The sequence below is a fragment of the Syngnathus typhle genome, linkage group LG17, assembly GCF_033458585.1.
Source record: "Syngnathus typhle isolate RoL2023-S1 ecotype Sweden linkage group LG17, RoL_Styp_1.0, whole genome shotgun sequence".
NCBI classification, from domain to species: Eukaryota; Metazoa; Chordata; class Actinopteri; order Syngnathiformes; family Syngnathidae; genus Syngnathus; species Syngnathus typhle.
In genome coordinates, this window is record NC_083754.1 from 9,349,755 (window position 1) to 9,371,786 (window position 22,032).

Below are 22,032 nucleotides of genomic sequence, written 5' to 3' on the forward strand. Positions count from 1 at the left end.
CTTTCGCAAATGAGGCTTAGTTCATGCTTCTTCATTTGTTTCAGGCCAGGAAGTTGTCCGGCTCCACACGGGAAGGCCGGATTCTAACCCTGAACCAAGCTAACCACCAGTATCCATCCATCCGTCCCTCCGTCCGTCCGTCCGTCCATCCATCCATCCATCCATCCTTCCATCCATCCATCCATCCATCCATCCATCCATCCATCTCCTCACAAGGCTCGCCATTAACAAAATATTCAGCGCCACTGTAAAACAAAGCCAACAATTGATATCATAAAGTGTTTATGGTTTGTTGTGAGGATTTTCTTTTGAGGGGGGGCGGTCCTACCCTGCAGCCCTTCCTCCCCCCTGAGGCGGCACACGTCTGGCAGATAAGGCCGAACGTCGTGGGGGGATATGTCTGCACGTTTCCTGACCCACTTCACGTGACCTGATTGAGCCACTTCATATGCTCCAGTCGTTACGGCGATGCCGAGAGGGGCATTCCGGCACGCCCCACTGCAGACCCAGTCAGGAGAAATCCCGGCATCAATCTGTTTAAAATTACTTTCCAACGTCAGGGTGTCCAAACATGGTGTGTTGATACTTTATTTCACTCTGTCTCGCGCGCCTCTAAAATATGGAGCACCCGCTCTGTGCGGTTTCCTCCCTCAAGCCACAGCGAGAGGATGTGAGCGTCTTTCGCACATCCTTGTCAGGGCGACCTTGGCCAATGGCATGTTTGGAAGGGCTGACGGGAAGCGGGAAGTGGCAGGATTTCCCACTTTGGCTCAGCGCTCCGCCGTTGCATTCTTCCAAACACTCGGCATATGACTTGGCGGCCAACGTCAACGTGGTCATTGTGTTGTTCCGTGTGATTGTGATCGACACGACATTAACAGCAAAGGGTTTTTCCCCCTTCATAAAAGAATAGAACGTGAAATGGTCTTGATCTCAAACTTCTAACAGCCAAACTTCAAAGGTGCAATTACAACTCAAAAGAATTTGATACCTTTGCCACTTGCCGTCAACTGAAAACAACATTGCAGTTGCTCGGTCCAAGCGAACGACCAATCGCGGATCAATAAATGATGCCGATGCCTTGCATTCTTTAGGAGCTTTGATTTCCCAGACACACGGGGATCTGTTTGAATGAATAAGGGTGGTCTGCACTGTTGTAGGCGTGAACGAGGCCGGCCTCAGTCGCCGCCGATCAAAGAGGCTCCTCTCATCGCATCTCGCATGGAGGCCTCTGTGACATCACCTCCTTTGGGCAAAAAACAGTTTTGAAACTCCAACATCTTGGAGCAGACTGTGTGGATTTGTTTTGATTGCACGCAGCACATCTCGTGGCGGTGGCTCTCGTCTCTTATCTGCGAGCTGGCATAGATGCCAACGACAAAACGTGCTTTCATGTTCTTTATTTCACTTGCTCATTTTACAAGTGGCAGTGAGCAATGCAAGGGGGCGGGGGGTAAATATAATCCGATTTATCCTTCATCTATAGATCTCCACCGGTGTATGTATGCGTGCCAGCCTCCTCTCTCTAATGACTATATTGAAATATTTTCCTCTGGCAAACCCCTGAAAAATAAATCCTCTTTTCCCCAGCAAGTGGGGGTGGGGGGAACTTGTCTGTCACTAAGCGAAATGTGGTTGCCTTGGCAACATGGGATGCTTTTTACACCGCAGCCTGGCATCATGATGGGAAGTTTGCTGGGAACATTTTGTGCCAGCTGAGGATGGCGCAAGTTTGTTTCTTACCCAAACTTACATTTGGGACGACTATGCTCTCAAACAAGGGTGTGCACAGTTTTGCACTCAAGGGCGACATTGGATTTTTAAATAAAAACATTGAGCCACATCATTTCAAGATTCAAGAGTCAGGATTTGTCAGGCAATTGTCTCGTGTAACTAAGTCTTCATCAAATAAATAAAATGTACGTTTCCCCAAAAGAAGACCAATTAATTAAAAAATGATTGAATAAGATGAATACACACCCTTTTTGCTAGCACATTACAGTTTTGTTTTGGTTCGTTTTAACTTTAAGATTAAATATGAAATGTAAAAAGGCAATTTACGCTTTTGGGTTCAGTCAGGTGAGCAATCTAGTCAAACATAAATTACTACCGCCCCCGTGTGGACAGGATTGTTTTAACAGCAAAGCTGCTCAGACTTCCCCCTCATCCAGTCGTGAACATCTGGTTCTTTCATTTCTTTCAGTTTTTTCCCCTCTAAAACATAAAAACTTTTCATCTACTATGCCTTTTGCTTTTCTGTTCTTATTTTTGAAAAAGGAGTGTACCCGGCAACGAAAAATAATAGAAGTCTTTTTTATCGTGCTTACAAGCCACGTAACGGATCAAATCTTACCTGACCACGTTTTAGAATTTTCGAGGAAATGAAGAAATTATTTTGTTGCTTTAGTGGAAAGAAAGTTATGGTTTATCTCAGTTAATTTATTGCTATTATAAATTCATTCATTTTCATCCTCACACATACTCACAGCAATAGAGACAGAAGAGAAAAGCATTTTCTCTTTTCCTTTGTAAAGGCCACCTTCTTTTTTTCCCCAGAACTAACAAGTGAACATAATGGCTGGATGAGCACATACACATTTGCATTAAAGTCTGCAAAGCTTCCACTCGGGGAGCTGAGGTGAGGTAACCGGTGGACTTCAACACAACCTCAATTCAAGCGTACGCACAAGAAGTCATCCTTGTGCGCTCCGTGTCCACGTACAGGTTCAGAATTTGATTTTTGTGGCCGTCACAGCATATGGGAAATTGGCGGCCCCCTCACACAAGTGGCAGCTTGGTTAACCTTGGCTAACTAACTCCTTTAGTTCCTTTTTTCCCCAAAATTTTACTGATAGTGGATGATCATAGTTTGCCATCCAGAGAGCAAAATGGGGATAAAAAAATCGGAAGCGGCTCCTGAGTCTGATACGGGACCCATCGTCTCCACTCATGAATAGTCTGCGTGCACGCCATTGTGACCAGAGGCGTAGCCAAGCCGGGGCGAGCCGGGGCGGCGCCCCGGTTCGGACTCCCTGCGCCCCGGTTGAAAAAAAATCGAGCTTTTTCAATTTTTCATTTTCATGCCGTTTTTTTCTTTCGGTCTTGCGCGAATGTGCTTGCGCTATTCAATGTGTGCAATGTTATCCATTCACCGTTTGCCTCCCTGACCCGGATGTTGTTTTAGCGATCAGCGAACGGCGTGGGTGATGTTCGATTTTTTTTCCTGTGGGCGTGGGCCCCTCCTGGAAAAATTCTGATTGTGACCGTCCTCCCCAAAAAGGCACTGGACTCGCCGCGGGAGGGCATGAGGAAACGTTGTTAGCTGCCTTCGTCACCGTGGCCGGCGGAGAGCGCGTCCTCGTCCTCATCGGGAGGCTCGGCGTTCGGTCCGACCGTGGTCATGGAGGCCGACGTCAGTGGATCTCAATGTGGACCTGACCATGGAAGAGCGATGGCAAGTAAATTAAACATTCAGGACAGAAACGTAACGATGCCTTCACTTCCACATTTGCAACTTCAACCACGTAGAAAATCATTGTTCCATATAGAAAGGAAATGTCATTATTCCATTCAAACCGGCAATAAAACAACAACATAAAGTGATTTTATATTCAAATATTATAGGCATTTTTAGGCAGAGCTTGATACAAACGGAAAAATACATTGTACTAATTGCAATCAAGGAATCTAAATTTGGTTGTCTTCAGCCATTTAATGTGTTGGCAGGACACTTATTTGTGCTTTCTGCATCTGCGTTGTTCACTTGACGTACCTGAAGTCTGACATTAAACATCATCGAGGCGACAAGGTAGATGTAAGGGAATCGGATTCGCAGTCGCCAGGCCAGATCGAAGAATATCAATAAAGTCCTGGTCAGGCCTTTGGAAAACACACCGTAGCTGCGCCCCGCGGTGCCCGAGAAGCGGAGCACCAAGTGAGACAGCCCCGTCATAGAAGCCAACGAGTCAACCCCGGAGGCTCACTCGGCGGTTACAGCGAGGAGAAAGGCGGCGGCTGAGCGGCGACGGTTCATGTCTTATGCCGCCGAATGACACCGACGAGATTGACACCGGCTCGGTTGTACTTGTGTATGCAGCAGTGCTCCACCCATATGGCTGAGCCTTTCTTCGTATTCCTGCTTATTGTGTTGTTGACATTCGGGAGGAATCAAAATGCTGTGACACAAGTGGAAGTCATTCTACCCCGACTTTAGACTGTCAGGCAAAACGAAACAAAAACGTAACGCTTCTCTTGGCTTCACCGCTTCCAGTCAATGTTGATAAAAAGAAAATGTCAATGGTATTTCAGTTTCTATATGTCGTTTTGTCTACCTTAAACAATAATTCTTGCCGGTCTATCTTAAACAGTGTAAGCAATTTAATTTAGTCTTTAACGAATTAGGTTCACTCACGGGCCAGAGCACTGGTCCTCTATGATGTCCGTGGCACAGTTGCTTGTCATTATATTGCAGTTTTGTACAGTATGTGTGATTCATTCAAGGTGATGTAACCTGATCCTGATTTTGAAAAAATTGCATATTGGCTGTCACTTCCCGGAATTAGAGAACCAGCCTGTAAGACAGAAGTCCGCGCGAGCAGTCCGCTCGAGCAACAGTAGGTGTAACACATTAAGTCTTCCGCCTGGCATTTTCCTTATATAGCTTAACGCGCTGCAAACCTAAAATTTTGCTTTTGTTCAAAATAGTAGTTTACCTTCAAATTAATTCATTACATTTATGGAAATAATATAATTAATTGAAGTAGAATATGTCTATTTTAAGATAAATCGTGGGAGTAACGCTCCCGTAGCCCGGATGCACCATCTGGGGGCGGTAGCTGGTTTTTTTTTTCTTTCTCCCTCTCCCTTCTTATTAGGGGTGGTGGCCGCTGTTTTGCTTCGTTAGCTTACCGTTCGACAGCATGGGAATGTAAGCGAGGGAACCACCCGCCTCAAAGAGTTGTGTAAATCTTCTCCATAAGTTGCCATAAGTTCCACGACAGCCTCTTTCCGTATCTTCGGAGCACTTGCGCGACTTCCACGGACCGCCTGGTGCGAAGCTTGCGGGCCATTTGTGCGGCGAAGCCATAGCGGACAAAGGGAAGACTTGCGAGCTAACGTCGGCTAGCTCCTGGAGCTAACCTATTAGCATTCCTCCATCGAGCGCGGCGCAATGCAGGCCATCAAGTGTGTCGTTGTCGGGGACGGGTAAGTCAATCGAGGGCGAGGCAGTCGGCCTCTGCACTTTAATTAGTAATCATAATAATAAAATTTTCTAGACGTTGCACAAGAATAGCCGAGCGACTGCGTCAACTTGCGTGTTTAACATTTAACGCCTCTTTCGTGCTCCCTCAACTTGGCTGTAAATTGTTCAATCGTAGAAGTTAGCAAGTCGGTATTTTCGATTTTTGTGTTTAAATGAATGTTGGTACTGAGGTTGGCTCTGCTTCAAAAGTTGGGACTCAATTTGTATTCCGAGAATGGTCTCGTTTTATTTTAATTTTGCATGCCTTGGCGGCCACCGTATGTTTGCATTCCTTTTGCTTTGGGCTCCAAATGAGCTCGTGCGTGTGAGATATCTTGGAACGCGTGGGAGGGCGCGCGTGCGCGTTTCTAACTTGTTCTGGGTGTGGTGGTGGTGGCGGCAAATGCCACAGCAGCAGAGTCATGCATGGATCTACTGGCGGTGTTTCTTTTCACCTTGATTTTGACACACCGCCGACAACATCTGCAGCATACGCGCACGACGACGTTGGACATTCGTCATGTTGACCTGAGGCTTTCATTTCGTGCTTACCTGCTTCCCTTTGTCATTTTTTCCCACAGGGAATAGAACTAGGCTCTCGCTTGTCTAAACTGCTAGCATCACTTCCACAAAATATTGCATTAATCGTATAGGTTATTAACTGCCAAACAAATGGGGAGGGAAATTATCCACTTGCCAAGCTTAAAAAGGATGTTTGACAGACAGATAATGGGTAGAGAAATGTGTTAACAGGTTTTGGTGTTCATTAGAAGAAGTTAACTGTACAGTAAACCTAAAACAAAGTAAAACATTTGATAAGGCCTGACGTTACTTATATGGCGCCATCAGAAATAAAATGTCTCTTTCTGGCTTGATCTGTAACCATTGGAAAACATTAACAAATATGTCATGTCATTTCACTGTCAAGCGAGTGGAACGGGAAGTTAACGTCTGTGCAGTATCAAGCCAGAACAGAACACAACATCTTTGAAGATGACCCATATTACAGTAAATGTATAGAAAAATGTGTATTTCTCTGGAAGGCGCTACAAGTTGAAGTAATTATTTTATGAACTGTAAAGGTTAATAGGGGTACTAGAAGTAAAGCTACTTTGTCATTCTGGCATTTTTTTTTGTGCTGGACTGTAGTCGGAACATTTCAATTCGGTTTTATGGGCACAACTGATTTGCTATGAGCGTTGTCATGGAACTAATTGAATTTCTAAGTACCGCTGTAAAGTATTTACATCTGCTTGGGCAAGTTTGACAGTTTATGTATTGTGCAATACAGTTGAATAAAGTCCAAAAAATGCAAATGTGACTTTCCCGTCACTATTTCATTTCCTGTTCTAAGGTTATCCACGTGCGTTTCCTCATTGCTATCATTGCAATGTTTTTTGTTTTTTTAAAGACACATTTTTCAACTCCAGTGCATTTACAATCCGAGCAGACAGCCATTTGGCAGGATTGCGTACAGTCCAAATGCAGTAAGTGTTCCAAACAGTTGAACATTGGTTGCTTTTCTCTGTCCTTCCTGCAGGGCCGTGGGTAAGACTTGCCTGCTCATCAGCTACACCACCAATGCCTTCCCCGGAGAGTACATCCCCACTGTGTGAGTGGCCTTCGTCTTCCTCCTCATGACCATGGCGGTCAGAGATAAGACGCCCTGTGGCGATACACGCCCCTCCCCTCGTTTCTCGAGCTTCCTGAGGGGTCGAGAATTTTTCATGTATTTTTCATGAATTGGAAAGTTCCTGACTTAATGCTTCAAGTGGAGAAGTTTTCTGATTTCCAATTCAATTGTTGAAAAAAAAAAAAAATCTGATTTGAGTCTTTACACATGCATCTGTGAATTCTCTCAGCTTTGACAACTACTCTGCCAACGTGATGGTGGACGGCAAGCCGGTGAACCTAGGCCTTTGGGATACGGCGGGACAGGAGGACTATGACAGGCTGCGCCCGCTCTCCTACCCCCAAACAGTACTGACCGGAACGGCGAGCGCACACAACCGCATTAGCATTTTGCACTCTGACGTTAGCGTTTCTCCCCGCCCGCCAGGATGTGTTCCTCATCTGCTTTTCGCTCGTTAGTCCGGCCTCCTTTGAAAACGTTCGCGCCAAGGTGAGTCAACGTGATGCCGCCTGAATCTGTTTTGAAGCCTATCAGGAACGCGAAACACACACAGAGGCTGTTTTTACCAGAATATTGTTTGTTTTCATTTCTTAAACATGACTTAACTAAAATGTTTTTTCAGTCGTACTACTTTGGTTGGTTTTGGTTAACTCTGCTAACTTTGGCCGGCAGTGGTACCCTGAGGTGAGACATCACTGTCCCAACACCCCCATCATCTTGGTGGGCACCAAGTTGGATTTGAGAGATGACAAAGACACCATCGAGAAGCTGAAGGAGAAGAAACTGACTCCAATCACCTATCCCCAAGGCCTTGCCATGGCCAAAGAGATTGGTAAGTACCTCCCAAATAAAATACAAATTGTCATCAGCTCCGGAGGAAGCAGATGCCACGGCCGTCCGCACTTATTTAGCATTGTTGTGTGTCACCGGATGTCTCGCCCACCCACTCAGGTTCCGTCAAGTACCTGGAGTGCTCGGCCCTGACCCAGCGTGGCCTTAAAACTGTGTTTGATGAGGCCATCCGCGCCGTCCTGTGCCCGCCGCCCGTCAAGAAGAAGGGCAAGAAGTGCAGCCTTCTCTAAGGTCGATCCTGGCGGTGGCGGGAGGCGCGACAGTGAAAATGACGCTAGCGGAAACAACGCCAGTGTACACAGCCACCAGATAACGCCGTACATATTGCTTCCTGTAAACGTAGCCGCGGCGGTTCGAGCGACTACTTTCTCCCGTTCAGATATTGAGTCGACATTGCGAGGATCGTTACGTTGTGTACCGCTGAGATGAGAATGGAAATGTCAAACTTTGAGGCCTTGCGTTTGATCCATTTGCTGCTCTCATTTTGTTTACAGTCCGGGTTCTTGTCAGCGGGACTCGGGTTGCAAAATGCAGCCTCACGCTTCCGGAAATGTATCTGCGCTGCTGTTTGCTCCCTCACCAGCAATTACTTTTTTACACCGACAGTGCTATTAACCCGCAAACGCTCCTAAAACCATCCAGGCAAAGCACCCCCCCCCCCCTCAGCTATGTTGCAAACTGTCACAATGTAGATTTTTTTGAACTTTCGGTGGCGGGGAATCAAGAGCACTATTGATGCTCCTTGGGCATTTATCAGCAACCTTTTTAATTTTTTCAATCGCATCACTACTGGCAAAGTGAAGTCACTTAGACAATGAGCATCTGTGTCTGTTAGCAAACAAAACTACTGTCAATTTTGGCATAGTAGAGTGTACTACTCTTTGTTGCTATATGTGATTTTTTTTTTTGTTTATCTTACACTCCACTCACTGTATTTTTGGACTAACTAAATATGCTTTTTCGTTCGCCGCCTCTAACAGCTAACCTGACGTTAACCTCTACCACGCCTGTCTTTGTGTCTCAACGCCGATGGCATGCAAGTGCGATGTATACTGAAAAATGTTAACATTAGTATCACTATATTTTTTTGCCTCTTTCCAAGTACAAGGGGTTAAAGGAACCATCGCTCATCTATTTTCTTTGTGTTCCGATATCAAGCTGTGCTTTAAGTCAAGCCAACGTCTTTGTAACTGCTTTCGTTTTTATAGATACAAAGCGGTTGTCACTTGTGTCTTTGAAAAAGCCAATAAAGTCCAATAGAATTGAACAGGGTTGTCATCCATCGTTAAAGATACACTTTTGACTCGGTGATACATACATACTTGTCAGAGTCGACTGACTTTAGGCCTGGCAGCTAGCTAACTGATATGCCCAACGCAATTCAAACAAATAATGCAGGTGACTTTTATTACTTAAATCCAAATCCTGACAAGAACATAAAGTATATAATAGATGGACCCTTTCGAAGGTTTTGTGGACACGTTACAAGATGAGCAGCTTATTTCGCTTTGTCAACAAATCGTAACAAAGTTCCCGAAGTTGTCCGTATGCTGGAGAGAGAGAGAAAAAGTGTTTCTTTTCAGAATTCAGTTTCAAATATAAATTTGGATTGTAATTTCCTTTGAATAATTGTCAGACAGAAGAATTCAAGTTCTATTTGACTTGAAACATGTTCTCCCCCCAAAATATTTTTCTTAAACTCTGAACTGTTCCACTGTACACCGATGTCGACAACTCTGGATAACAGAACACGAGACGGCCACTTGCCTGTCCACCAGCTCGGCGCCAACAAGATCGTGGATGTGGTACTTGATGTGGAATTTAACTTGCGAGGTGGTCCGCCTCCCCTCAAGCTCGGCCTGCAAAGCTTCTCCGTACCTGGACTTCTTCACCATGCCCAGCACGCCTTTGCGACCTAGCAGGAGGCGACAGCGTTTGGCCGTTTACTGAAAAACTTTTCAGCACCATGTCACTCTTTCAGTTAGCAATGTGACCAAGAGAAATCCGTCCGAGTATATCTCAACTACCTTGGATGAAGTGTTTGGTGAATCTGCCAGAGTTGGGAATGGAAAGCCACCAGCTGCCAGCATCCCTCACAGTCAAGACCCCAGCCTTCACCAGTTGCCTGGAGGCCAACCCAAAAATTGTTGATTTTTTTTCCTGCTCTATTACTACACTGTGCTCTGGTTACCATCACAAAGGCAACGGTGAACAGATTTAATGCAAATTCAACTCACTCCACAAAATAAGGCCACATGAACAATTACACTAACTAGCAAAGGCCTTAAGTTTCACCATCAAATATTCAAAATATTTCACTTTTTTTTTTCTTCACATACGTGATTTCAGCATCTGTGAAGAGGAACTCCCTGATCATTTGGTCTTTGTTGAAGCTCAAATGCGTGCAAGGAGACAACACTCTTTCCAAGAACTTGTCCAGGGTCCCTCGAGTCTCTCTGCCCTCCTCTGCGGCGGACACTTTGGCCTTGTAGTCGGACGTGAAGACCAGGCCGTACGCCTCTGCGTCAAAGCCAAGCTGGAACATGAGCAACTCCCCATCCTCGCGCAGTTTATTCTGTAGGCGTTTTGTATGTGGTTTTTACACTCAGTCCATCGAGGTAACGGGTGCGAGAGGCAAATGGTTTCACAGACCGAAGTTAGCCCTTCCTGATTAAAAGGCGTTCGATAAATTATGCAAACAGTGAAGTTCATTGCTTAAAAGGTTCCCGCTACTCCATAAGGGGAGCCTTCGTAAAACACGCATAAAACAGTGTCTTCAGCAGTCGGCTGCTGCGGCTCTCGACGTTCCTTTCCTTTGTTGAGAGCCGTATGCGACGAAATTTCGTTTTGTGTGCACAGAGTGCTTACAAAATGACAATAAAGTCTGTCTAAGTCTAAGAGTGAACAAAGAACGTCACTAAGAGTGGCGATGTAAGACGGCTGCTCTCTGGCTCCAGATGCAGGGGAGTCCATCAGTCAAGTACAAGAAAAAAAAAGACAAAAAGGGTGTGTAGTAGGGGTGTAGATCGCGGGTTTTGTCACGATACGATATATCGATATAAAGAAACACGATACGATATCTGCCGATATCTTAAAGCCTGCTGTGATTCATTCACAATACATCGCGATATAGTGCTCTACGATCAATTTTTTTTTTTTAAATAAAAAATATAGAACAATATCCTGATTTATAACAATTCATACGCAAAATCAACAAGGTACTGCAAACTCTATTTAAGAAATTACAAGAGTATTGTAGTATACAAAGTGCTTATTTTAACACTGTACTTTGATGTCGTGTTTTTTCTTTAAATGTGCGGCGAGATTTGTGCTCCCTGAATATTTGATCACCGCATGGCAGGATTTACAAACTGCACGTGTCTTGTCCGTTGAGCCATCTTTTCTTTGGAATCCAAAGTGCTTCCAAACGAATGACTTGAAGCCTAAAGGGGAGCAAATTTCCTCGTCACTTTGGACACTAGCCATAGCACCAGCCCAGGAGCCGCGTACTAGCTGTCGACTCCCCTTTCACGTGCCTGCTCTGCTCACACCACCACACGCCGATCACTGCTCCCGGAAAGAGGAAGCGAGCAACAATGAACTGGATTTCAAAATAAAGTCGCATGTAATGTCCGAGGTCAAACACGGCGATATAAATCGATGTTTACGTTTAGCATCGATGCCAATAAATCGTAGAGCATTATATCGATTAATCGATGTGTATCGATGAATCGTTACACCCCTAGTGTGTAGTGTAATTTACGTCTCTTGACATATTTGGACAAAAGCATGTCACAGATACGCTATTACAACAAGAAGAAATCGCTTTGAAATTGAGAAAAAAAAGTAATCTCACCACTTCTTTGTCCACGTGAGTCTTGTCATGCTGAATGCTGTATAGTTGGTGCTTGAGTACAATTTGAGGCAAATTGTCATTGAAAAGCTTTCTGGGGAACAGCGTCATGAGGTACTCCAGGCTAGCTCGGACATCAGTCGGACCTTGGGTTGGAGAGCATTTTTGACCAAACTATAAGTATCGCCACTTAAAACCAGGGATGAGAATGGCAAATGTGAAAAAGCACGGAAACGTAGCGGGGGGGTATACGTTGTCGCAGCGGGCGGTGGAATGCCCGTGAGAGTCGCCGAGGCTAACGTTGCCCGGCCAGCTAGCTGGCCGCCCCCCCCATATATAAAAAAATAATTTTCTCAACGGATTTACACGATTCACGAAAATATATACTTTAGACGGAAAAAAACACTGAAATCCGCGGATCTCCGGAAAATTCTCATCCCTGTAAAACAATTGGAGCTGTAGTAGGGTGACCAGATGTCTTCTTTTTCCCGGACATGTCCTACTTTTGAGACCTAAATAAATGTCCGGGGGGAATTTCGAAATCCACCGGGATTTTGTTCAACTGCCTTAAACATAATACATGTACAATACATTTTCAATAGAATTGCCACTCCATTCCATTTCACTCAATTCCAGGTTTCTCTGTATTGTTTGCAAATAAGTCACGCGCTTCTCCTCAAATCTAGTCACTTTGCATAGTGTGTGTGTGTGTGTGTGCACGTGCGTGTGTGTGTGTGAAGGAAGTAGGGTGGGCTAGCCAGTCTACACCGAGGGTTTACAAGCAATGCTGAAACGAAGATGCACGTTCACGGAGGAGTTGAAAAAGAAATTCCCCTGCTTTCACCAGGGTTGTGATCCTTATGAAGCTGAGTGTTTGACATGTAAGGCAGGCACTTGCGTGTCTGTGGTAAATAAAGGTGCCAACGACCTGCAGGCACACATAAATTCAGCCAAGCACACAAAAGCACCGAAGGGCAAGAGTTCATCATCCAATGTCACAGATTTTTTTGTGACGAAGTCCGAGAGTGTAGCCGTCTCTGCAGCAGAAGGTAGCTATGATTTTCATACAGTTAAGCACCATGAAAGCTACAGGTCGATGGACTGCACATCTGGCTTGTTAAGGAAGAATTAATTTGCAAATGCTGCACCGATGGCTGTATTTCTTTTATCTTTTATTTTATTTTTTTACTTAGTGTAAAACTATAAAACTCAAAAATGTCAATGTACATATGTTTTTGTCAGTTTAAATATGTTTTGGTTAATGTACATATGTTGTTTTGTGTTATTCGGGCCAATAAATGCCATTGCTATACAGACGCCATGTCATTTGTGTCATAATACATGTAATTTGTGTCATAAATTGTGTCATTTATAACTTGTGTTATAAATAACTTGTGTCATTTGTGTCACCGGTACTCGATTAATTCCCCCTACACACAAAGAAATTGTCCTTTTTAGAAACCCAAATCTGGTCACCCTAGCAGTGGCACCCACCTTGTTCATCACACTCGAGACCAAACTTCTCGGTGGCGGTTCGGCTTTTCTTCACCTTGAAAAAATCGGAAACTAGAGCTCGTTTTCTGTTCATACCTGAGAATGTAGAAAAGATGTTATACAACTTCAATTTAGTTTCAGCTGGTACAAACAAAGATATTCATTTTTTTATTCGGATACTTTACAAGTTACATTCTATTCCAACTAGGAACATGGAAAGTGATAAGAAATAGTGGGATGTGATTTGCAATAACACGTCGTTTCTTTAAGCACTTACCTGGGAGGCAATAGTAGACATTTATACATCATTTCGATAGAACTAGCTTGACATTACATGCCGAAAATATTGCCGTGGATTTTTCTTCTTCTACTGAAATACAAATTCAATGGCAATACTGCCATCTATGGTCAAACATGCTAGCTGCGTGACCCGGATGTGGTGTTGTGTTTATTTTGGGCTGATTTTTACGAATCTAAATAGCAGGTTTTGCATTAATGATGCGATCTAGGTTCCGAAACAAACGGCAGTGACACAGTTTTACAGCACAGGTCGCTGTTTGGAAGTAAATCGAACCACGAACCGCTAGCTAGCTTCCTAGCTTCCATTACGTCCCTTTTCTTCTTTCTTAACCTGGGTTCGATCGAACCCTATAAGTTTGGTGAGTCGGTCTCAGGGGTTCGGCAGAGCCTCCACTGCGGAGGTCAAAACACACCTGATTTATTGTGTAAATTCGTGACGATGCATATCTAAACTGGTCTCGCAAAGGCAACAGCAGAATTCACACTGATTTGCAGGTATGTAATTGGTTTTGAGTTCATGCATTGTGTTATGTTCTTTAAACAAGGTGATGTTCATGCATAGCTCATTATGTGCACCAGTATTAAACAGTGATGTCTTGAATTTGAAAAAAAATATATGTTTTTTTCCACTAAATAGGGGTTCGGTGAATGCGCATGTGAAACTGGTGGGGTTCGGTATCTCGGTTCGGTTAAGAACCATTGTCCTACGTTCACCTTACGACTCCGACTGGTAATTAATCAGAAAAATGTCACTACTTTTGTATTCTTAAACCGTTTTACCGGCTGGGGTATTCTTCTGAGGTAAGTGACTTAAGTGCTATAAACGTTGATTATGTACGGATGGAATTAATTTGTTTTAGTCTATCTGTTAGAAAGGTTCCTATGTTGATGCTGGAAATCAATATATATTTTGGGTTGAATGGTGTCGCGTCGGAAAGTTACGTCACTGCGCCTTAAATCCATCCATCCATCCATCTTCTTCCGCTTATCCGGGGTCGGGTCGCGGGGGCAGCACCTTCAGGAGGGACTCCCAGACTTCCCTCTCCCCAGCCACTTCATCTAACTCATCCCGGGGGATCCCAAGGCGTTCCCAGGCCAGCTGAGAGACACTCTCCAGCGCGTCCTGGGTCGTCCCCGGGGTCTCCTACCCTCCCCAGGGAGGCGTCCAGGAGGCATCCTGATGGGGTGCCCGAGCCACATCATCTGGCTCCTCTCAACGTGGAGGAGTAGCGACTCTACTCCGAGTCTCTCCCGGATGACCGAACTTCTCACCCTATCTCTAAGGGAGAGCCCGGACATCCTGCGGAGAAAACTCATTTCGGCCGCTTGTATCCGGGATCTCGTTCTTTCGGTCACGAACTATGGGTCGAGGGTAGGAGCGTAAATCGACCGGTAAATTGAGAGCTTTGCCTTTTGGCTCAGCTCTCTCTTCACCACGACGGACCGGTACAGAGTCCACATTACTGCCGACGCACCGATCCGCCTGTCGATCTCGCGCTCCATCCTCCCCTCACTCGTGAACAAGACCCCAAGATACTTAAACTCCTCCACTTGGGGCAGGATCTCATCCCCGATCTGGAGAGGGCATTCTACCCTTTTCCGATCAAGGACCATGGACTCGGATTTGGAGGTGCTGACCCTCATCCCAACCGCTTCACACTCGGCTGCGAACCGCTCCAGTGAGAGCTGGAGATCACGGCCTGAAGAAGCCAACAGCACCACGTCGTCCGCAAAAAGCAGAGTCGCAATGCTGAGGTCCCCAAACCGTACACCCTCAACGCCTCGGCTGCGCCTAGAAATTCTGTTCATAAAAATTATAAACAGAATCGGTGACAAAGGGCAGCCTTGGCGGAGTCCAACCCTCACTGGGAACGAATCCGACTTACTGCCGGAAATGCGGACCAAACTCTGGCATCGGTGATACAGGGACCGAACCGCCCTTATCAGTTAGCTCAGTACCCCGTACTCCCGAAGCACCCCCCACAGAACCTCCCGAGGGACACGGTCGAACGCCTTCTCCAAGTCCACAAAACACATGTGGACTGGTTGGGCGAACTCCCATGCACCCTCGAGGATCCTGCTGAGGGCGTAGAGCTGGTCCACTGTTCCACGGCCAGGACGAAAGCCACACTGTTCCTCCGGAATCCGAGGTTCGACCTCCCGACGGACCCTCCTCTCCAGCACCCCTGAATAGACCTTACCAGGGAGGCTGAGGAGTGTAATTTCCCTGTAATTGGAACACACCCTCCGGTCCCCCTCCTTAAAGAGGGGAACCACCACCCCAGTCTGCCAATCCAGAGGCACTGTCCCCGATGTCTACGCAATGTTGTAGAGACGTGTCAGCCATGACAGCCCCACAACATCCAGAGCCCTTAAGAAATCCGGGCGGATCTCATCCACCCCCGGGGCCTTGCCACCGAGGAGTTTTTTTAACTACCCCAGTGACTTTGACCCCAGAGATTGGAGAGTCCGCTTCAGAGTCCCCAGGCCCTGCTTCCACAATGGAAGGCGTGTAGGTGGAATTGAGGAGGTCTTCGAAGTATTCTCCCCACCGACACACGACGAGTCGAGGTCAGCAGCACGCCATCGCCACTGTAAACAGTGTTGACGTTGCACTGCTTCCCCCTCCTGAGACGCCGGATGGTGGACCAGAATTTCCTCGAAGCCGTCCGGAAGTCATTCTCCATGGCCTCGCCAAACTCCTCCCACGCCCGGGTTTTTGCCTCAGCAACCGCTGAAGCCGCGTTCCGCTTGGCCATCCGGTACCTGTCAGCTGCCTCCGGAGTCCCGCAGGCCAAAACGGCCCGATAGGACTCCTTCTTCAGCCTGACGGCATCCCGTACCGCCGGTGTCCACCAGCGGGTTCGGGGATTGCCGCCACGACAGGCACCAATGACCTTACGGCCACAGCTCCGGTTGGCCGCCTCAACAATGGAGGCGCGGAACAAGGTCCACTCGGACTCAATGTCCCCCGCCTCCCCCGGGACGTGGGAAAAGCTCTGCCGAAGGTGGGAGTTGAAGCTCTTCCTGACAGGGGATTCCGCCAGACGTTCCCAGCAGACCCTCACAGAGCGTTTGGGTCTGCCAGGTCGGACCGGCATCTTCCCCCACCATCGGAGCCAACCCACCACCAGGTGGTGATCAGTTGACAGCTCCGCCCCTCTCTTCGCCCGAGTGTCCAAAACATGCGGCCGCAAATCCGATGACACGACTACAAAGTCGATCATCGAACTGCGGCCTAGGGTGTCCTGGTGCCAAGTGCACACATGGACACCCTTATGTTTGAACATGGTGTTCATTATAGAAAATCCGTGTCGAGCACAGAAGTCCAATAATAGAACACCACTCGGGTTCAGATCGGGGGGGCCGTTCCTCCCAATCACGCCCTTCCAGGTCTCACTGTCATTGCCCACGTGAGCATTGAAGTCATCCAGTAGAACGATGGAGTCCCCAGAAGGAGCGCTCTCCAGCACTTCCTCCAGGGACTCCAAGAAGGGTGGGTACTCTGAGCTGCCGTTTGGTGCATAGACACAAACAACAGTCAGGGGGGCAATAAGTAGACCCACACCTGCTCGACGCCTCTCACCGTGGGCAACTCCAGAGTGGAAAAGAGTCCAGCCCCTCTCGAGAGGGCTTGTACCGGAACCCAAACTGTGCGTGGAGGCAAGTCCGACTATATCTAGTCGGAACTTTTCTGCCTCGCTCACCAGCTCGGGCTCCTTCCCAGCCAGAGAGGTGACATTCCATGTCCCAAGAGCCAGCTTCTGCAGCCGGGGATCAGACCGCCAAGGTCCCTGCCTTTGGCCGCCGCCCAGCTTGCACTGCACCCGACCCCTTTGGCCCCTCCCACAGGTGGTGAGCCCATGGGAAGGGGGACCCACATTTCCTTTTCGGGCTGTGCCCGGCCGGGCCCCATGGGCGAAGGCCCGGCCACCAGACGCTCGCCTTCAAGCCCCGCCTCTAGGCCTGGCTCCAGCGGGGGGCCCCGGTGACCCGCGTCCGGGCGAGGGAAATCTGTGTCCATATATATTATTCATCATAGGGGGGGGTTTTGAGCCGTGCTTTGTCTGGCCCTTCACCTAGGACCCGTTTGCCATGGGTGACCCTACCAGGGGCATGAAGCCCCAGACAACATGGCTCCTAGGATCATAGGGGCACGCAAACCCCTCCACCACGATAAGGTGACGACTCACGGAGGGGCGCCTTAAGTCTCGTGTGATTTACCTCATTGCCATTGTTGCAGTTTGTTGCATCGTGATTGTTGCAGCTTGTTGCGCAGCGGTAAGTTACAGACGGGAGTTAGAAGTAGCTGATTTCGACTGAGCATGTTGCCGTGATATTGTGCGTTTCTGACTCAAAGTGAGCACATACATTTAATTGTTACTACTGTCCACTGTTGTGTCGTTTGTCCGATCGCAGTTTGTTTCGTGTGCGCGCCGTTTCATTGACAGCTCCGGTGTGCTCCTTTAATTTTGCCTCGCATTGTACGAGCAGCGTACACGCATGACTAACGGTCGCCAGCAAATGTATTTGTTTGTCTTGATGACATATGCTTGGTGTGTTGTCTAGAGTATTTCATTCATGGTTAGTTTAGCATAGTGGAGCAGTTGCGTCCAGTCAGTTATGTAATGTGTGCCGTCTACCAGTGTTGTGTGACGTCAGAAGTCGATCTTACGTGCTGTATTTCTGTCTGTTGCAGAACCACACACTTCACACACCCACAAGAATCACACAAGAATCATACACACAAGAATCACACACACAAGAACCATATTCACACACTCAAACACGCACCCATGTACACTACACACATTTGCTCTCACATCCATCCTTACGACCTTACTACCATCCTTCTATCATCAAACGTGTGCCTATACCCTTTTTGCCAATTATCCATTAAAGCAACCAAAACTGAACCACGTCTTCCATCCTGTGTTCTGACCAGCACTCGGGGGCGAAAAGAGCATAACCTTCTGAGCCAACCCCCTATACAGTCCTCAGGCTCCCCAACACTATCAGTTGATGAGTGCACATGCACTCGCGTCCATATGCAATACTATTGTATGCAACTACACTAAGTTGCATAAAGTATCATCTGTCATTCCATTCTGACTTAGCGTTTAAAATTACATTAAAATAAAATATCCTTTGCTGTAATAACAGCAGTAACTCCTCCCTTAGAGGCCTTCCACAACGTTTCTAAGTGCAATTTGTGGGATTTTTTTACCCTTCTTCCAGCAGCACATTTGTGATGTAACATCACGCCTCTCTCTTTATTCTAACAATGTATTTTGGACAACCCTACATTTTCTTACCCGCTACTCGTGACTTATTAATCGAGATTCTTCACTGCATCATTTCTTGTACTTTCTCTTAATTTTTTTCAGGATTGGCGTGATTTTACATTGTCTCCATATCAGGGAAACATGAACCAGCACCGATCCCACAATTCCAGCTTTCAGCACAAGCAGCAACCATGCAAGAGATGGAGAGATTATCATGAACAAAATGACAGAGGAGATAGTAAATCTTCCAAACCAAACCACCAGCAGCACCGCTCCTCTGGGCCACCGAGCCCTCAAACTTTGAGCACCAGCAGTGAGCTGTACGAAAGAGACTTCCCCTTGTACAAGCAGCCAGTCGAAGTTGGTTGCTTTTCCTTAGACTCAGAACGCAGGTTCTTCAACGATAGCAGACAGATGAGGTACTACGTGGAACCTGAGAAAAGCCCATACTTTAACCTGCGGGAAGGGTATAGGGACCGTTATGTAAAGAGAGACGAAAGTGTGAAAGAAAAGCTGGACCACATCCTCCGATGGATCCTGGCCAACAGACCGAAGCTGACACGGAGGTCGGACGCGTCGTCTTCATCGTAAGTAGAGGTGGGAAATGCGGACTTATGATGTCACAATACAGACGCGATTTGGATTTGTTTCACAACAGGAATCGCAACCTAAAACTAAATTACTTAAATAAATGGAAATTCTTCAAGCAGTACGCCAAACTGTACCTTATACAAAACACAGTCATAGCAACTAGACAGAATGTACCAAATCAAAAGAGTTTTTGCATCATGATTTCATGCTTTAATTGAATGGCATTGCCTATTAAGAGCCACATAGCAGTAGCTTAGCCTTTTAGTCGGCTAGCTTTGCTGCTTTGAATCCGTATTAGAGATGCACCGATCCGACTTTTTCAGTTCCGATACCGATGCCGTGACTTTGCGTATCGGTCGATACCCGATACCGATCCGATATTATGGTTGACTTAACAAGCTACATAACTCTACATGTGGAACAGAAAAGACCAAACGCAATGGCATCAGGCAGACTACACAGTTCTTTGCTCTAAATTAGGGGTGTCCAAACTAACGGTCCAGTTTTTATTGGCCCGCAGCAAATTCTGAAAACATAATTGAATATGGCCCGCACAAGAAGCTGGAGCTCAGCTTCTCAGTTTCCACACTAGATGGAGCCCGCCACACAAAGCGTTTGACGTCCCATTAACACCCCCCCCGGAAGAGAAGCGAACACGCAGCGTTTGACATCCGATTAGCCCCCCCCCCACCCCCATTCGGGAGAGAAGCGAACGCGCAGCCTTTGACGTCCCATTAGCAACCCGAAGAGAAGCGAACGCGCAGGGTTTGACGTCCGCTTAGCAACCCGGGGAAGAGAAGCGAACGTTCGCTCCATGTTTGCGTTTGTTTAGAAAACTCTCGTGGCATGCGGCACACGTGCTGCTGGCGTATGACGTAGCCCGCGTCCCAATAGATTAAGCAAAGTATCGGCTCACAGATCGGCTGTATTTTCCGATACCCGATCCATCTATTTTGTTGATATCGGGGCCGATATCCGATCCAGATATCGGATCGGTGCATCTCTAATCCGTATCCATGCGAAAACAGAAGTTCCGCAATACAATTTGGACGAAAATAGAAGCACGTGGCCACACTTACTTTTTTTTTCTTTGTCTCCCAGCAGAGGTTTCGATGTGGACTTTGTGACGTGGCGAGGCCATTTGACCAAACTTTTGACCACGCCCTACGAGACGCAGGAGGGCTGGTTGCTGGCCGTCACCAATTTCAAGGGCACCCTCTACGTCAGCGAGGTGGAAACAGACACCGCTCGCCGGGACCGAGAGAATCGCACCGGGAGACACCGTGAAATGATGTACTGGGGCTACAAGTTTGAGCAGTACATGTGTGCAGGTAGGGAGGCACTTTGTATACTTTTATGCTCAGACCCAAACGTAGCATGTTTCCTCATATGTCGGGACTGGGTTGTTTACTCAACTGCAGAGGGATGTGGCATTTCAGCGAAAGCAGGCTTCACCAGCATAGTTATTGCGAGACATCCGTAACATGATAACTGTCTTTGGCTGAGTAGATGAATATCACCAAGTCGAATGAAATTGTTTTGACTTACAAGATAAGATGGACGGCTACCCCGATTCGAGCGGCAGGGTCAACACCAACGAGGCCTTCTGCACGGTGGTGCAAACGCGTCTCTCGGATCACAGGCTACTCTTCTCCGGCGAGGTGGACTGCCGCGACAAAGATCCGGGAGCTCCGGCACCTCCCGCCTGCTACGTGGAGCTCAAGACGTCCGCGGAGATTCGCACCCCCAAACAGCGCCGCAACTTTCACAGGTGGAGTCAAACGCATGCCTCGGTGCAATCAAGATAGGCAGACACAGTTTTGGGGCTCATCGTGGATGCACCAATCTCTTGGATCTGGTCAGGTTCAAGCTGCTCAAGTGGTGGGCACAGTCCTTCCTCCCCGGAGTCCCTCGCGTCGTGGCTGGCTTCCGGGATGATCGCGGAGTCGTTGTCTCCGTGGAGACCTTTCGCATCTCCGAGATTTCGCGGCTCATCAAGGTGAGTTGGCCGCGTGTAAAGCAAAGCGGACAATGGCAGCGATGTGTCTGCATCTTGTGGAGCAGGCCGAGGACAACTGTTGGAGGCCAACCGTTTGCATGAACTTCTGCAGCGACTTCCTGTCGTTTGTCAAGCGTGTGGCGACCCAAGACGATCCTCGGTGAGCTCACAGCATATTTAATGAGGAAAAAAAAAAGTTTGCCTTGTTTGTCTGTAATATTACATACATTATCTTGTTACAAATCATGAGGAGCTGAAATGAGTGGTGTGTTTTATAGAGTGGTCTATCTGTTGGGCTGGAACCCCGGCTGTGATGTGACATACTCGGTCCACAGGGACTCCTCTTATTCTTTCCTGCCGGACTGGTACGTCAAGGAAATGAGCTAAAGATTCTCGCGTGAGAGGTGCCCTTGCTCAACAAAGACTCCAGATCCTTTTTTTTTTTTAAAGGCCGATTAAATAAGAACACGCAACAACAAACGTTCACACAAAGATCTGTCGAAACCGCAGCATCGGCGCTCTTACAGAAGCGCTGGCAGCTTGTAGCGTTTTGATGCAGCGTGCCGCAATCAGGTGAAGGTGTGTGTTGTGGCCTAGCAACACGGCGTGTGGGAGAAACGTGAGAAATGCTAAAATGTCATGCTCATGTGGAAATTTCAAAAGTGGCTATCATCTGCTGCTATTTTTCAAAGAAATTAAAAAAATCCATTCTTTACATGTATGGAAGTGCTTTGTTCAAAGCGGACTTAATTTCTTTCGTTTGGTGCGATTCCTATTCTAAGT

At 47.1% G+C, this 22,032-nt stretch overlaps 4 protein-coding genes across 6 annotated transcripts; 2 read left to right on the top strand and 2 right to left on the bottom strand.

Annotated features, from left to right (window-relative positions):
* Nucleotides 1–2,418: 2,418 nt before the first annotated feature.
* LOC133170909 (small integral membrane protein 10-like protein 2A) lies at nucleotides 2,419–4,319 on the bottom strand. Its single transcript, XM_061304124.1, has 2 exons — nucleotides 3,773–4,319; nucleotides 2,419–3,434 (listed from the first exon to the last, which is right to left on the bottom strand). The coding sequence occupies exons 1-2, from the start codon at nucleotides 3,950–3,952 to the stop codon at nucleotides 3,414–3,416; spliced, it is 201 nt and encodes a 66-aa protein (XP_061160108.1). The 5' UTR covers nucleotides 3,953–4,319; the 3' UTR covers nucleotides 2,419–3,413.
* Nucleotides 4,320–4,848: 529 nt separating this feature from the next.
* Nucleotides 4,849–8,994, top strand: rac1b (Rac family small GTPase 1b). Its single transcript, XM_061304121.1, has 6 exons — nucleotides 4,849–5,205; nucleotides 6,783–6,854; nucleotides 7,105–7,222; nucleotides 7,302–7,364; nucleotides 7,548–7,707; nucleotides 7,827–8,994. The coding sequence occupies exons 1-6, from the start codon at nucleotides 5,171–5,173 to the stop codon at nucleotides 7,955–7,957; spliced, it is 579 nt and encodes a 192-aa protein (XP_061160105.1). The 5' UTR covers nucleotides 4,849–5,170; the 3' UTR covers nucleotides 7,958–8,994.
* stk19 (serine/threonine kinase 19) lies at nucleotides 8,511–13,497 on the bottom strand. The gene is made up of 7 exons (XM_061304120.1): nucleotides 13,352–13,497; nucleotides 13,075–13,170; nucleotides 11,584–11,726; nucleotides 10,067–10,302; nucleotides 9,755–9,852; nucleotides 9,495–9,642; nucleotides 8,511–9,277 (listed from the first exon to the last, which is right to left on the bottom strand). Exons 2-7 carry the CDS (start codon nucleotides 13,166–13,168, stop codon nucleotides 9,226–9,228), a joined length of 771 nt encoding a protein of 256 aa, XP_061160104.1. The 5' UTR covers nucleotides 13,169–13,170; nucleotides 13,352–13,497; the 3' UTR covers nucleotides 8,511–9,225.
* Nucleotides 13,470–21,964, top strand: LOC133170898 (decapping and exoribonuclease protein-like). 3 transcript variants are annotated; one of them, XM_061304111.1, is made up of 7 exons: nucleotides 13,470–13,869; nucleotides 18,762–19,246; nucleotides 20,352–20,581; nucleotides 20,802–21,021; nucleotides 21,114–21,249; nucleotides 21,315–21,409; nucleotides 21,528–21,964. In XM_061304111.1, exons 2-7 carry the CDS (start codon nucleotides 18,801–18,803, stop codon nucleotides 21,634–21,636), a joined length of 1,236 nt encoding a protein of 411 aa, XP_061160095.1. In that variant the 5' UTR covers nucleotides 13,470–13,869; nucleotides 18,762–18,800; the 3' UTR covers nucleotides 21,637–21,964. The 3 variants fall into 3 exon arrangements, with proteins under 3 accessions (XP_061160095.1, XP_061160096.1, XP_061160097.1); XM_061304112.1 differs by having other exon boundaries at nucleotides 20,355–20,581; XM_061304113.1 differs by lacking the exon at nucleotides 13,470–13,869 and having other exon boundaries at nucleotides 19,114–19,256; nucleotides 20,355–20,581.
* Nucleotides 21,965–22,032: the final 68 nt, after the last annotated feature.

Bases quoted from the DNA above. Each gene is read 5' to 3' on its own strand.
- LOC133170909 (XM_061304124.1), bottom strand. From the start codon at position 3,952: ATGACGGGGCTGTCTCACTTGGTGCTCCGCTTCTCGGGCACCGCGGGG. The intron at 3,435-3,772 runs GTACGTCAAGTG...TTCCATGGTCAG, and splicing joins TGTTTAATGTCAGACTTCAG to GTCCACATTGAGATCCACTG.
- rac1b (XM_061304121.1), top strand. From the start codon at position 5,171: ATGCAGGCCATCAAGTGTGTCGTTGTCGGGGACGG. The intron at 5,206-6,782 runs GTAAGTCAATCG...TCCTTCCTGCAG, and splicing joins TGTGTCGTTGTCGGGGACGG to GGCCGTGGGTAAGACTTGCC. The intron at 7,365-7,547 runs GTGAGTCAACGT...TTTGGCCGGCAG, and splicing joins TTGAAAACGTTCGCGCCAAG to TGGTACCCTGAGGTGAGACA.
- stk19 (XM_061304120.1), bottom strand. From the start codon at position 13,168: ATGAACAGAAAACGAGCTCTAGTTTCCGATTTTTTCAAGGTGAAGAAA. The intron at 11,727-13,074 runs GTGGGTGCCACT...CTCCAACCCAAG, and splicing joins TCTCGAGTGTGATGAACAAG to GTCCGACTGATGTCCGAGCT. The intron at 9,853-10,066 runs GTATGTGAAGAA...GTTGGCCTCCAG, and splicing joins TTCACAGATGCTGAAATCAC to GCAACTGGTGAAGGCTGGGG.
- LOC133170898 (XM_061304111.1), top strand. From the start codon at position 18,801: ATGAACCAGCACCGATCCCACAATTCCAGCTTTCAGCACAAGCAGCAA. The intron at 21,022-21,113 runs GTGGAGTCAAAC...GGATCTGGTCAG, and splicing joins CAGCGCCGCAACTTTCACAG to GTTCAAGCTGCTCAAGTGGT. The intron at 21,410-21,527 runs GTGAGCTCACAG...TGTGTTTTATAG, and splicing joins GCGACCCAAGACGATCCTCG to AGTGGTCTATCTGTTGGGCT.